The 15,187-nt window shown below is 46.0% G+C and overlaps 1 protein-coding gene across 1 annotated transcript; it reads right to left on the reverse strand.

Annotated features, from left to right (window-relative positions):
• Positions 1 to 278: 278 nt before the first annotated feature.
• On the reverse strand, positions 279 to 1,491 carry LOC124706484 (pentatricopeptide repeat-containing protein At4g14170-like). Its single transcript, XM_047238149.1, has one exon. The coding sequence runs from the start codon at positions 1,489 to 1,491 to the stop codon at positions 418 to 420; it is 1,074 nt and encodes a 357-aa protein (XP_047094105.1). The 3' UTR covers positions 279 to 417.
• Between the last annotated feature and the right edge of the window lie 13,696 nt (positions 1,492 to 15,187).

The raw sequence follows: 15,187 nt of genomic DNA on the forward strand, positions 1-15,187 counted from the left end.
AGCAAAACCCACATAGAGTGGATTGTTTTCTTTATTTGCTCTCTCAAATACATGCAGGAGAACTGTGTGGTTCCAATATATCTATGTTTCATCGACCTGTTCAATCTTGTCCTCGTTGGCTCGAAGAAGCTGGTTCCCCAAACTTCTTGGTACGTGACACATTAATGGCACCAATTCGGCAACTCAAATGTTTGTAATTTTATATATTTGACACTTGCACTTTGACAGCACCAACTCAGCCACTCGAATGTTTGAAATAGTGTAATCGACAAAAAATTGTCTAGCTGAGTCATCTGATTTATCCTTCCCAGCCACCATGTGACTACATGCTTTGTCAAAGCAAAGCATATACTGAACTGGGAGTTATGTCACTAGACTTGCCAAACTGCTTCAAAATCTGTTGCCTACTATATGGAGCTAGTTATTTGATTCCGAGACAGAATACCCAGGAAGCTTGTCGACTTTGACTTCCTTCATGAAGCCTCTTATTCTCTCCGCATCAACATACCTTCCAGCGTCAGAATACACGTTTGCCAGGCTCATGTAGTAGCCACTCTTTGCAGGAGACATGGCCATCAGCCTCTTCGAAATCCATTCGGCAGCATCCACTTCACCATGCACTCGGCAAGCTGCCAGTATGCCACCAAGCATGGCCTCGTCTGGCTGGCAAGGCATTTCCTCTATGAGATTGACGGCCTCGGTAACACGGCCAGCCCTCCCTAATGCATCAGCCACGCAAGAGTAATGCTTCAGCTCAGGCTTGATGCCCTTCTGCTTCATCTGCTGGAATATAGCATATGCTTTCTCCACCATGCCCGAATGTGCACAGGCTGACAGGGCCCCGAGGAAGGTGACCGAGTTCTGTTCCACTCCTCTGGCCACCATCTCATCAAAAAGCCTCAGAGCAACATCAGAGCTCCCGTTTAAACCATGACCGACGATCAGCGCGCTCCACGAGATAACATCCCGCCTGGGCATCACGGAGAACACCCGTTCGGCGTACGCAAGCTCCCCACACTTGACGTACGTGTCCACAAGGGCGTTTCCTAGGGAGAGAGGCATCCCCAGGAACCTCCGGACGCAGCACGCGTGCACGCTTCTCCCGTGGCGCCGCCAGCCGAGCTGCCCGCACGCGAGAAGAAGGCTGACCATGACCACCGCGTCCAGCTGCACCTCGGCCGCCACCATCCCCTCGAAGAACCGCATCGCCTCCTCTGGCTGCCCACCCTGGGAGTAAGCGGAGAGCATGGATGTCCACAGGACGGCGTCCCTCTCGCGCATTCCGTCGAACAGCCTCCGCGCGTGGGGGAGGTTCGACATGCCCGCGTAGCATTGCACCAGCGCGGACGCCACGAAGAGGTTTCCCTGGGCGCCTAGCTTGACGGAGAGCGCGTGGGCGGAGGCGGCGAGGGCCGCCGAGCCGGTGAGCGCGCATGAGCGGAGGACGGGGGGCAGTGTGAAGTGGTCCGGCGGGAAGCCTCGCGCGAGCATGTCGCGGAAGGTGCGGAGCGCCTGCGAGGGGCGGCCGGAGCGCGCGTGCGAGGCAATGAGGGCGTTGAAGGAGGCGACGGTGGCGGGGGCTGGCATGCGGTGCGGCCGAGAGCGGTCAGCGACGCCGGCCGCCGTGTCGTCCGGAGCGAGCGCGGAGTGCTTAGGATTCGTAACGAAGAGGAAGTGGGCTCGCCAGCGGCCAGCGCGATTGTACTGGGTCGATAAGCGCAGTGTAGGTGGAAGCCTGTTAGGAATTTTGGCCCATGGGCTTTTTCTGTTGTCTATATGTAGGGATGTAAATGGTACCGATAATTTCCGCTCCGAATTCGCATCCATATCCATTTTTAAGGATATGGTATGCATTTTTAGAAATCCACCGGATATGGGTATGGATGCGGATAGTGTTCAAACGGATATCCGGCAAATATGGTAGAGGATATGGTATTGATACTATCCGACGGATACGGATTATTCGCCATTTTTTGCGGATTATCCGAGGTCTACAAAGAGGATAATCCGAGAAAATTAGCCCAACCCTAAATATTTCGACAATATAGTTAGTTCATCGGCCAAAATATGTATGCTATTAGTACACAAATTGCTTTGTTGTACGAAATAGTGTGTACATTTAGCTATATTCTATAATTACAAACATATTTTACATAGAAAACCATACTTCTATATTTTTTATGTGTATATTTTCTTAATAATCCGCTTCCGATCCGAGTCCGGTCCGAATCCGCTCCATATCCGTAATCTGATATAATCCGCATCCGATCATTATCCGCTCCGATCCGAATCCGTTACAAAAATAAGGTAAAGGATACGGTAAGAGCAATATCCGATCCGATCCGATCCGTTTACATCCCTATCTATATGTTTGTAGGCAATTTCCTACTGCAATTACCCGGTATCGTCCAAGAGAGGTTTCCTACCGTTTTTGTTTGAAGTAACCATATACTCCATCTGTTCTATTCTATAGTGCCTGGCTTAACGATTTGGGATTAGAGTAAAATAAGGGAAATCCTTAACTTTCTAAATTAACATAATAAATCCCACAAATCTCTCTGGTTGTCTCCATATATGTGCAGCCATGTTCTACTATTAAGACTTCCTAAATCTAAGGAATCGTTGGGGTCATGCATTAGAAATCTCAATTAATTTTTTCCCTTTTGTATGGATTTTTTTCATGCATGTCGTGTGGGAGCTGACCGGTAGAGGGGTAATTGAAAAAAGCCAACCTACAACCTTATATTCTGAAACAAATACCAAAAATCTATAAGCATTATAAAAGGAACGGAAGGAGTATTTCATTAGACAATCTGTTTTCTTATAGAGATTACATATATCATCTAAAAAAAGATTACACATATGGTCATCACCCAAGACAAACATGCTTGTCAAGCAAATTTGCACAAAGAAACCTATAAGAAGTAAAATTAAAATTCCACCCTTGGAGAAACTTGTGCCTTGCCGAACTTCCGTTCACCATCATCCTCCACCACCACCAAGCAAGCACCAAAAAAAGAGGCAAACACCCACCATACCCAGATCTGGGAGAGCACTTTCACATACAAGGATGCTTTCAGAACCGATGAACCAGACCGTCGCAAGCGATGAGACCAAGACTTTGTGGCACGTTGGTTGAGGATCTTCCCCTGGTCACCAAATCTCGACGCCGTCAACTTCATCCAACGCAGTCGGAGAAGAGGAACGCCACCTCCTTTCGTCATTCACACACATAACTGCAAGACACCAAACAAATCTACAACATTTCGGTTTCTAAAGTTCAATAAAAATATGTTTCTATTTACTTATTCATTATTTTTTATTTCTCTAAATTCATTTTCCTATGATCCCCCTTTTGGCCAGATTTTGATTTATTTTATTCCATGGTTTCTAAATATTTGTTCAATTTAACCTAAACCGTGTTTCCAAGGTAGTAGCTATTTTATCAGTGACCTTAAAATAGATCCTCCTTTTTAGGGGTTTCACAACTGCTGAAATTATGTTCCATTTAATACAAAAATTACGCCAATAATTGCAAGTTTTTCATGATTGCCAAAATCCTATTCCAGTTAGTCCAATTGTGTTCTGCTAGTAGTTATGGTTTGTTCCTTATGTGCTAAAGTGTGTTATGCTTGTCTAAATTTTGTTACTCTTTTACTCCTGAATTTTTTCATGTACTTTAAAACTCTAAAATTATGTATAAAAAGATGTTCCATTTGCAGATGTTATTTGTTCTTTTGGCACTAATTTTTTCTTCCATCTAGTTCAGTGTTTTTATTTCGCTAAAAGTCTTGAGTCGGTTGAAGTGATCTGAATTTTGTTTTGCTTTTTCTGAATTGTTACACAATTTATACTCGTTATTTTTCATAAGACGCTAAACCTTGTTCTTGTTGGTATATAATTCTGACATGTGTTCCAGCCCCTCATAGTTTTTTTTTTCGATAAAAAGCATATATTAATATTTCCTAGATACCGATTACACCTAGCCTCTGCAACAACATCATGCCCTAATAGCATAAAGGATGCACACACCAAAAAAGATAGAAGAATTACAAAAAATAAAAGTCTCGCTACAGAGATCGAAAACTCTAAACATCAACTCTAACACCACCAAGACAATACCAGAAGATCAGCTTCTCTATGAGCGACGCCTCCAAGAAAAAGAACAGTGCACAAACGCTATCGCCCGATGACAGATCTTAGGTTTTCACCCTGAAGAAAGTCATCTCTCTAAAAATAATCCCTTCAACAAGAACATTGCCAGACACAACCAGTTAAGGCCAGACCTTGGATTTTCACCCTGAAAGATAGAACTCTGAACTTCTCATGTCGCCCCCACATACAAGTCATTGTTCTAAGTCACGAAGCTCCAAGCCAATACCACCTCACCACCAAGATCCGACCACCGTTGCTCTTCCACCGATCTCAGCTTTCATGACCTTCTCCGCCAGCACTATGGAAAGAAACCTCCATGATATTAACAGCCAACAGAGCTTCGAAGCGCTCCCTCTGAAACCAAACAGTCAGATAAAAAACATGAGTGCGCATGACCGAAAGCACCCAATCCAACAATCTTCAGGCATTGATTGCACAATGAATTTCGCCGGCAGGGCCTTCCGAAACACGACAATCCAGCCAACCTGGCGGGAAGAAGCATCCGACCGATTTTCACTAGGCGCGAGAGAAATCCTAGGACAACCGCCTTTATTAGGCAGAACGGCGGGCCCCCTCGTCTCCGCCCGCCGGTCGACCTTCGGCGCAGGAGATGGACGCCACCGGTTCCGACCGTCCTCAACGATGCAGGGATAGCCGGGGAAGCCTCCACACCGAGGACGGAGAAAGGGGAGCCCACCGAACCCAAAGGGGCTACCGCACCACCACCTGTCATCGCCGCCAGCTAGGAGCCTCGCCTAGGTCGCCGCCAACCCGCATCGCCGTCTTTGGACGGAGGGGTTGGACGCCGCCGCGCCCCCGATCCGCGACAAAGGAGAGCCGCCACCGCGCCACACAGGCTTTGCCCGGCGACGCCCTGGGCAGCGGCGGCGGGAGAGCAGGCCGGGGGGAGGGGACACCGAGGGTGCGCAGGGGAGGCCCGGTGCGGCGCCGCCGCGCGGGAGGGAAGGAGGGTTAGGGAGCGGGAGGGAGACACCCAACACCAATCAGCCCCTCATAGTTCGACAAGGTCATTGTTGTTGTTTCTTGTTCCTTGACTGTTTTGGTGGTCACTTAGAGGTCGTTGTTTGCCCCCCTTATTCTATATGGCAGCCTCTGTAAACTGAGCCATTTCATTTTCTGTGGCTTACTTATCTATCGAATTTAACACATGTGGCATGGTTTGAAAAAAAAATCTGACATGTGGCTATGACTTGTTCTATGGACGCAGAAAAATCCTACTCAAATTTTTTTGTTGGGCATGAAGTTGTGATTTGTTCCACGGACACTATTTTTCACCATTTGAAATTTTGAATACATAATTTTTTTGGCATGTATTTGTGATATGCTCCTCATATGCTTAATTTAGTTCTATTTGGCCCATGGCTGTTCTTCACCGGGCGGGATGAGGGAGAAGCACCCAGCTGACCTAAACGCAAGATCAGGACGCGACGAGCAGCGGTTCCGCTCCGTCCCTGTCAGGACCCGGTCGAGCGATTTCGCCTGCGTCAGCCTGCGCGCGTCCATGGACCATGGTGCATTGGTGCTGCACTTGCTCTCCTTGCTCGTCCAACCAACGGCGCAGAAGTGCACTGGAGTCGCCGTCTCAGTTGCTCTTTAACTTAGCGACCTCGGGCGCTGCTCAAGTCCCCGTTTGTTTTTCTCTAGTCTCTAGTTCTCCTTTGAGCTTCACATCGGCGAGTACGTTTAATTTGCAGCGCCTTTAATCGATCTTTTTGTTTGGCTTTGCCAAAGGCCGCTTAATTATTTGAGACACGAGCTAACCATACCAACTGATACCATATTACTACCAGGTACTAGTTCGAAGCCTAGACGTTTCTTATGACAATGCCCATCCCCTCTGTTCCTTATTTTTCAGAGCTTTTTGTACGTATTTACATACAATAGTAGCGGTAGACGATGGAAGAGCACTCCAACTGCCAAGACCTCTTTGTCTGATCACTGGCTGCCTTCTTGCGCTTTGCATAATGCATGAACCGCAACGACCAGCCGACTACGCTTTGCCGCCCCGACCAGCCATTCAGGGATCTTTTGCGTGACAGGGAAATAAAGAGATCATAGGAGTTCATCTCAAATATTGGAACCACACAAGCCAATGGCTCTATTCCCCTACTTAGTTTTTGCACCCTTCTTTTGCCTGATGGGGCAGCGTATTGCTTGCTTTCCTCCGCTTTGCTGGGCCTAGCTAATGTTAGACTGGCGCCTGTGCACATTTTAGTGGTGGAAAGAAAAAGCCATATACGATATATGCATTCTCTTTACAATTGCTTTGCATTGCAGGCAATGTAGGCTATCTCATACAATAGCTAGCTAGCATGTTTTTCTAATTGTGTTGCAAGACTTGTGCCTTAAAAGAAGAAGACCAATAGGTGTGAAGGCCAGTACTAGCTAGTCTTAGTAGTGATGCAAGCGTACTGCAAATTTAGAACCAAGGCAGCCAATGGAAGCCAACTGCGCAGGCAAAATGCAGAGTTTTCTTTCTGTTCCGAGATTAGAGCGAAAAAGCGAGAGCACCATGGCACTTGAGTGGGAGCTTGATTGAACTTAAAGATCCAAGCTTTTCGGTTATGAAACAAAGATGACTGAATCTTTGACTAGGGATTCCAATATGCATCAAACTTTAGTTCAGAGTCTACCTGCTCAATCATGCTCTGATGCTCGCTCTTTCGGTATACATACAAGGACATGCATGATTCAGTATAGCTTTGCCGCAAAAAAAAAAAATCAGTTGAACTTTTAAGTAGTGCCATACTGGTACTATTGTGTTGGACAAAAAGTTGTCACTCAAAATTCAAATCCAGTAGGGCCTAGGAGCAAATATTTAGAGATGGTGTGTGTCTTCATCAGTGTAATGTTGGAACAAATATATAAAGTGAATTTAGTTCCATGCATGTTAGCCAGAACCTGATCAACTGGCCGGGATGTGCCCACTTGGATCGTTCACCTTATATCCGTTCTGTCACGCTTCCCACCTCACACGGACAAAGGCAAATTGAGAGACACAACGAGGGCCGAAAAGCGGCTTGATAGGGCAACCATAGTCTATAGCTGCTCCTAGGTCATACGTGGGCACCTAGGAGCACATTACAACTTCGAATTGGGAGATATCTACAGTGTTGTAGTACATGGATTAAAATTGAACTGAAAATTTTCGAATAGAATGTAAGTGGCACCTGAATATTTCACATTCCGTACCAATTTAAGGCCCAGTTCTTTTGAGCCTCTAGGACAGCTTCCTTGGGAGGCGTTCATCCCCAGCTTCCCGAAGAAGCCAAATCCTAACTTTGGTTAGGTTTCGAAACTAGTTTTGCCTAAACTAATTTGGAAGGCTAACTAAAATTGGGGGGAGGGGGGGGGGGGGGGGCAACTTCTCGAGAAAGCCTGACGTACCATTATTGATGGGCAACTTCTCCAGGAAGCCGGGGAGGGCAGCCTGGTAGGAGAAACTACACCTCCCACCACTCAACGAAGTTTGATTTTAAAACTAACATTTACGAGGTAAATATGCCTAAATGTATTAAGCACATTGCACTTACAAAGTCAACATGATTATGCCATGATTAAGGCAACTCTCAACTCTCCTGCATTGCCATGCACAAAATATATTAGACCGTCTTTTATAGTTTCCTAGCACCAATGGCAAAGATCCACACCATACAACTCTAGAGATGTTTACACGTAGAAAAAACATTTCTCTTAGAAAAGCATTTTCTTTGGATATATTGGGGGCATATATATTGCAATACTAGCGGTAGGCAGAATTTCAGCGCCAAAATGATTATGACATGATTAATTTTACCAACTCTCAACTCTCCCTGCATTGCCATGCAGCAAAATCTAGGAGATCATTTCCTAGCTAGCACCAATTGTAAAGATCCAAACAAAACAACCCTAGAGATATTTATAGGTACAAAAAAATGTTACCCATAAAAGAATGTTACTCCAAGGTATTGGTCAATGTATTTCTCTACATATATTTGGGCCATGTGCGACAGTTAGGGTTGCAAAGCGGACATCCCGCAAATTAACCCATATGTAGGTATATCAAAAATCAAATATGTTTAAATATCAAGTAAAAAATCGTGCTAGGTTGACTTTTAAAACACCAATATGCGGATGTAGGGTCGAATAACGCCACCAAGGGGAAGAATTTCACCACGAGTAAGAGCATCTCCACCGGCGCCCCCCAAATGGTCGCCGACAGGATCGTCGACACTGCTGTATGGGGGGCGCCGGCAGCGCATACTCTATTTGGGGACGTTGTTCCCACACCGGCGCATCCCATACGGCGGCCCCTAAAACTTTTTTTCCTTTTTACAATATTTTGAAACAACATATCAATCACATTTTATTCATACTATATTCAATAATTCATACAATCACATAAATAGTACTTAAATTATTCATACAATCAAATAAATGGAAATTAAATTATTCATACATTTAAACAAATAAAAATAAAATCATGCATGGTTGGCGGCTCCTCTCATCGCCCACAAATGTGCAGCTAGATCCGCCTGAAGTTGTGCATGGACACTTACATCTCGAATTTCATTGTGCATAGAAAGAAAAGTGGCAAATTCTTGGGGTACATGATCTACCTCAGAAAGTGGCCCTTGATAATCAAATTGTTGATCATCCTGCACAGATTCGACGCGCTCGCTATCAATGATCATGTTATGCATGATCACACATGCGTTCATCACCTCCCACATCTGAGACTCAGACCAATTGAGAGCAGGGTACCTGACAACGGTGAAACGCTGCTGAAGCACCCCAAAAGAACGCTCAACATCCTTGCGTCTGCTTCCTGGTATGTTGCAAAATAAGCGTCCATCTCGTTTGCTGGAGACGGAATAGTCTTCACAAATATAGCATACCTCGGGTAGATACCATCAGCTAGATAGTACCCCTTATTGTATGCGTGGCCGTTTACCTCAAAGTTTACGGCAGGAGCTTGTCCCTCAGCTAGCCTGGCAAACACCTGAGAGCGTTGCAACACGTTGATATCATTGTTTGTTCCTGTCATGCCAAAAAATGCATGTCAAATCCAAAGGACATGGTCTGCCACCGCCTCAAGAATGACATTGCACTCACCAGCATTGCCCTTGTAGATCCCCTGCCAAGCAAAAGGGCAATTCTTCTAGCCCCAATGCATACAGTCAATGCTTCCGAGCATTCCAAGAAACCCTCTTGCTGCATTTTTTTGCAGGATCCAAGTTGTATCATCTGCTTTGGTGCTCTCAAATAGTTTTTAGCAAACACCGCTATGACAGCTCGGCAAAACTTGTAGAGAGTCTCTGTACATGTCGACTCTGTCATCCGTAGGTAGTCGTTGGCTGTATCTGGAGGAGTTCCGTATGCAAGACAGCGCATTGCAGCAGTGCACTTCTAAATTAAGGTGAAGCCCCACAAACCTGTGCAATCTTGTTTGGCCATGAAGTAGGTGTCGTACTCCCTGACGCCGTAGAGAATCTTCAAGAACAACTCCTTCATCATTCTAAACCGGCGCCGAAATTCCTTCGGCGAATGATTCGCGTCGTCGTTGAATTAGTCGGCGTAAAGCAGCATTGCGCCGACTTGACGATGACGGTTGATGTTCCTCCTCTTACCTGGCTTTGAGCCGCCGCACCGAGGCACGACGAAGAAAGGATGGCGAACGCGCATCATGCTCGTCAGAATCAGCTGTTGCTGTTGCCGCCGGACAGCCTCAGCGTTCTGCTCCTCCGTGAACAACTGCACCATCATCTCGTCGTCGTTGTCCATCGCGACAATCGGGCGAACACCTTGCGGGCGGGGCGGTTGTGCCGCGGTGGTGGCAAGCTCTTTTCCGGGCGAAACAGCGGCCGCCGGTCGAGGGGTGGCGGCCGTGTCGATGGACGGCGGTGTCTATTGCAAGCAGGGGGCACGGCGGCGACGGCGACGGTGGCGATATAGAGGGGTGGGAGTCGGCTCGAGCGTGGGTAGGAGGTGGGGAAATCGGTACGTCTGGCAGCCCACGCTCGTTTTCTAACGTGCCGCGAGGCGCCGGCGCGCCCGATTCGCGTCCTACGCGAAGGGACCGGCACAGAGATACCGATGATTCTATTGGGCTCAAAAACTAGCCGGCGTCTTTTGGGACGCACCTGTGTGAATCCAAAAACCACGCCGGCTCCCAAATCGCTAACGGACGCTATGGGGCGCAGCCGTTCTAGACTTCCAGCACAATGCATGCCCGGCTACATGCGGTGAATCTACGACAACTGTACCCAGCACGATCGATCGTATACATGCGAAGAACATGCTTCGTCTCCCAGCATCCGCGAAACCAAGCACAAGCAGACGAGTATATTACAGGGGACAGACAAGAACAGCAACATGAGTATGCACAGGAAGGCGACGTCGACACGCGCGGAAGCAGTTCCTGCGCGAGAGCAAGGAACCGCTGCTCGATCAGCTCGACCCTGCCACGAAAGGGCGCAGGTAGCATCGCACTATGGAAGTGTGGAGGATTCGGAGGCAGGAAAGGCCGCGCACGTCGGCGTGTGCCGGCCTTGAGTCGTTCCGCCCGTCTAACCTAAGATGCTACAAGCGCAAGGGTGGGTAGTATCCGCGGCTGTGGCCGACGCATATGTTCATGTGTCTCTTTCAGAATGTAAGCCATGGTAGCTAGTGCCGCTGCCGCGGTACGTGTAGATCATGTTGCCTTCCACTTGGAAGCCACGGTGAGAGGTTTCCAAATTACAAGGAATTTCGAGGAGTAATCACTCACTTTGGAATCGATCGGCTGCTGCGCGGAAGGGGAAGCACACGAGAATCGCTGTAATGGAAGGTGTGTTCCGCGGGCGCGTGTTTACGAGCTAGCTAGGATGATCGGCCTTAAACCTTGCTAACTAAAGCAGTGCGAAATCGTTAAGGATCTGTGCAATTCGGTGCCCTCCGCATCACCTCTACCGTGGGTCAGGCCCAGGATTCAGAAAACGCAGGGTTAGCATCTGATTCCGATCTGAACAATGATTTCTTCCAGCTGTATCAGCTGTATGGGGAGTACTAGTCTACTCTGCGTATAGCCCGCGCTATGCCTTTTCGGCCCTTTCCTCTTACTTCCTCGCCACAATCATGCCCCAGGGGAAATGTTTCCAGCGACAGTTTGATTGTGTTGATTCTCCTCCAAGGTCTTTGGTAAAGCACCAAAAAAGGATATCTTTACAAGCTAGGCAAGAGGCAGCTACTAAAAGAAGCCAAGGGCCACCTGCCTTTAACATTTAGACCTTTGATAAGATCAGAGGTGCACGATTATTGAGGAGAAATAACTACAATTTTTTTTGCGAATAGAACTTTGGCGTTAAAAGAAACAACGCACAGTACAAAGCACCCCTAGAAAAACGAAAAATACAACGAGATCCTTGAGAAGCCCTTCATCTTCAACCTCCAGACCGTGTCTCGACGGCGCGCCGCCGTTGCCGCTCCTCCCTGAGTCGGCCTCACATTGTTGGTTGCTCCTGTCCGAACGGGTCAAAAAGACCACATCCGTCCCAGAGACGAAGAAGAAGGAAGAACTGCCGATGAAGCTTCTTGACGATCGGAAGATCCCCACAGCCAGACGAAATCCTCGAAGACTACACCACTCACACAAGCTTCTCGATGTTGCCGCCGAGATGGGGTTGAAGCCGGGGGGACCTTATTGAACGAGACGCCGCCACCACCACTTGAGCGCCGCCCCTACAAACTTTGACCCTAAAAACAAAGAACGAAGCCCTCAAAATAGGGAGCGGAGCCCTCCCACCGACGAGGGCCGACATCCACCGCGCCTCCATGGCCCAAAGGCCACAAAGACGAGGCAATCAGCGGCGGCGCTGGCAGGAGGCACGAAGCTAAGATCCAATCGCCTTGGGTGTCGTAAGAAATAACTACATTAATAGAACACCTAGAATTGTTACCAAGTTGAGCGAGCACTCCTATATATCAGGCTGTCATAGTTGGAAGCAACACAGGGGCGGAGCTCCCAGTAGGCCAAAGGTAAGGCACCTGTCCTACCTTCATTTTTGACAAAAACATTTAGATGCATATATATTTTTCTGATCATACTGGGTGGTCATACTTCAAAAAATGGATCATATACGAGAAAGTTATGTTTATATTAGTAAACACTAAACAAAATTGGTTACAACAAAATAAAAACATGGACTAGGTCTATTCTAGTTAGAAACCAACTCTTTCTCTTTGCAATAGCTAATTCTCAATATAATTCCGACAAGGTAGCTGAAACCAACTTAAGTTGTACGATGGGTATGTTTTACCCTTGTACTTTAGCTTTGTATATTTATTGATATAAATTCTATTTGTATTTGTTTAGTCATTTTTTGTTAAGGATGTTAGGACATGTTTTCGCAAATGCGAAATGATGGCTGAGAGCCTCTCTTGGAAGATGTCAATGTGGGCAAAATAATACGTGCAGCGGAAACAACAAGAGGCGGCGGAAAAGGGCACAAAACTCATCTAGGGTTCAGTCCTCCTCGCCGGTGATACTGCTGGTCCGCTCCGCCTCATGTGGCCTTGCGGCCTTGGATGTGTAGCGGACCACGGTCCCTCGCCGGCGGGGAGTTCTCGTTTTTAATTTAGTTTGTTTTTCAGTCTCTTTTTTGGGATGATGAGGCGGCGGCTACATCCTAAAGTCATAATAAAGTTCTCCCCGCCCTATCCTCGCTTTGGTGGTACATCTAGCGCTGACGGAGGGCGCGTGGAGTTGTGTGCCTGTCGGATCTCCTGGGATCCGGTCGGTTTTCGTGTTTGTGGGTGTGGTTTCATGTCAGTCTCTTCCGGTCTACAGTTGTTATCATTGGCGATGGTTGCTGCTCTGGTGCGCTGGTCCTTTGGGACCTTAGCATGCCGACTTTCTATCTGTCTACTACAACAAGCTCTACTACGACAAGATTTTCCTTACTCCGGCAATGGAGGAGCAAGGACAGCGGCGCGCATTCGGCTCGTGCTAGTGTGTGTAGTCGTCACTAGGTGGTCCGAGTACCAAACTTTTTGGGCTATTTGTACTACTGTTAATGAATATTAATAGATCGGTGGATTCCTCGCAAAAAAATGTGGGCAGAATAATAACACCATAATACTAAGTATGGATGAGATGGTACCAAAATTGGGAAATCCAAAAAAAAAAATGCACAAGTCACTTGATTATTTTTACAGTATGGACGCCTGCTATTTTGCCATAGACTCTATTACCATATATTTTCACCATCGCTTTAGCTATCTTCAGAGTTCCTGAAAAACTTGTCTTGACTCAAGAGACTCGTTTCTACATTCAATGTGAATAACCCTTCCCATCTTACCTATATTTATCATGGAGATTTGTCTATTTATGAGCATTATCTTGCATGAGCATATACAAGATAATCTTGAAAAATTCATTATTCATACATTGATAATTATAGACTTTAGAGATTTTCTAGATATTTGAAAGACATGTCGTGTTGCATATGGTGTATTGCCTCATTGACCTATCATTGCTTTTAGCGGTCGCGATGACAACAGTTGAAAGAGCCTTCTCAGCGACGAGGATCATGAATATTGAGTTGAGCAACAAGATGTCTTCAATGGCTTCTCACAGACTTCATGATGTGGTACATCGATCGAGGGATATTCACATGTCTCGATTAATAAAATTATGGAAGATACTAAAAAAAAGTGATATATCTTTGCCATTGAATAAAACTTCTATACATCATTAAAGCTTTATTATCAGTATGTTTGAGGTTCTACTTATATTCAATTTTTTGTTTCTGTTATATTAAGTTACTATGTCAGAATCTTAGATAGTATTAATGCCGCATCAGTATTTTGGTATTCCATTTTAGAGTTTGTCCTACCTAAAATTATTTCCGTCCTTCGCCACTGAAATAACATGGATTAGTATCATGCATATGTCATTAATATATGTTATACTTCATATACATGGGATAGTGTCATAGAAGGATTCATTTATTTGTATGTGTAGCCGTGTAGTCTAATTAGCACATAGCTCGCTATGTCTCTTTGTTTCCCCCCATCTTAGATCATCTCCAACCGGTGATGTAAAATAAAGCACCAAAAGGTAGTTTTAGGGCATTTGTTCTTGTGTCTTGCAACTATTTAGGGCACCAAAATATTTTCAGCGATTCCAGATAATGTAAAATTGGACACCTTTCCAATTCCAGGTGATTTAAAATATGGCACTATCACCATTTTGATTTCATACAAAGTTTGAAACTTTGAAACATTTAAATTGTAGTTCCACTTTGACACATAGTTGAACATTTGCATTACCATAGTTTCATACATACACACTTCGACTTTTCGATGTGGACATCCTAAAACACTTCGAGACTAAATAGATATCATCAACCTCGACACTACAACATTACGACAAAGACCTCGACGATGCTTTGACACTCAGATACCTAGAGATTGTCCCAGATTGTAATCCTCATCGTCGGGGGATTGGGACATGTTCGAACCTCATCCCCGGCGCACTAGTTTTTCTCTACGCCGGCTGTATTTAGTCACCACCGGCACCCCTAAATAGTGGTGCGCCGGTGGCAAATAGCACTGGGGTGCATTTTTTTGATGCGCCGTCGGTAAGTCTGGACCTATAGCTGTTTTCCTAGTAGTGCTAGGTGTTGTATATTTGCATCATCGGCCACATATTTTAGGGCGTGCCCAAATAATTTCAATCTAGTTTTTTGGTTTGCATCACCTATTGAAGCTTATTTTATTTGGTCCAAAGTGCCCTACATGACAGTTTTTTCGGGTTCCATTTTTGTTTGGTAAAAGGGGATGTTGACCCTTTGTATTGGATCGTGTAGGTCGATTTTCAGATATTGTTTTCCATGCATGCATGTGGTGTGGGTTTGCGCCATATCTCAGATATCGAATCCAAGAAGGAATAATTATTTGTTAAAAAAAGGAATAATTAGACACGATATCTCCGAAGAAAATCGTGACGGCGTCCCCCATATCTCTGGCTGCACGTTTAAAGGTTGCATGC

Source organism: Lolium rigidum, chromosome 4, assembly GCF_022539505.1.
Source record: "Lolium rigidum isolate FL_2022 chromosome 4, APGP_CSIRO_Lrig_0.1, whole genome shotgun sequence".
NCBI lineage: Eukaryota > Viridiplantae > Streptophyta > Magnoliopsida > Poales > Poaceae > Lolium > Lolium rigidum.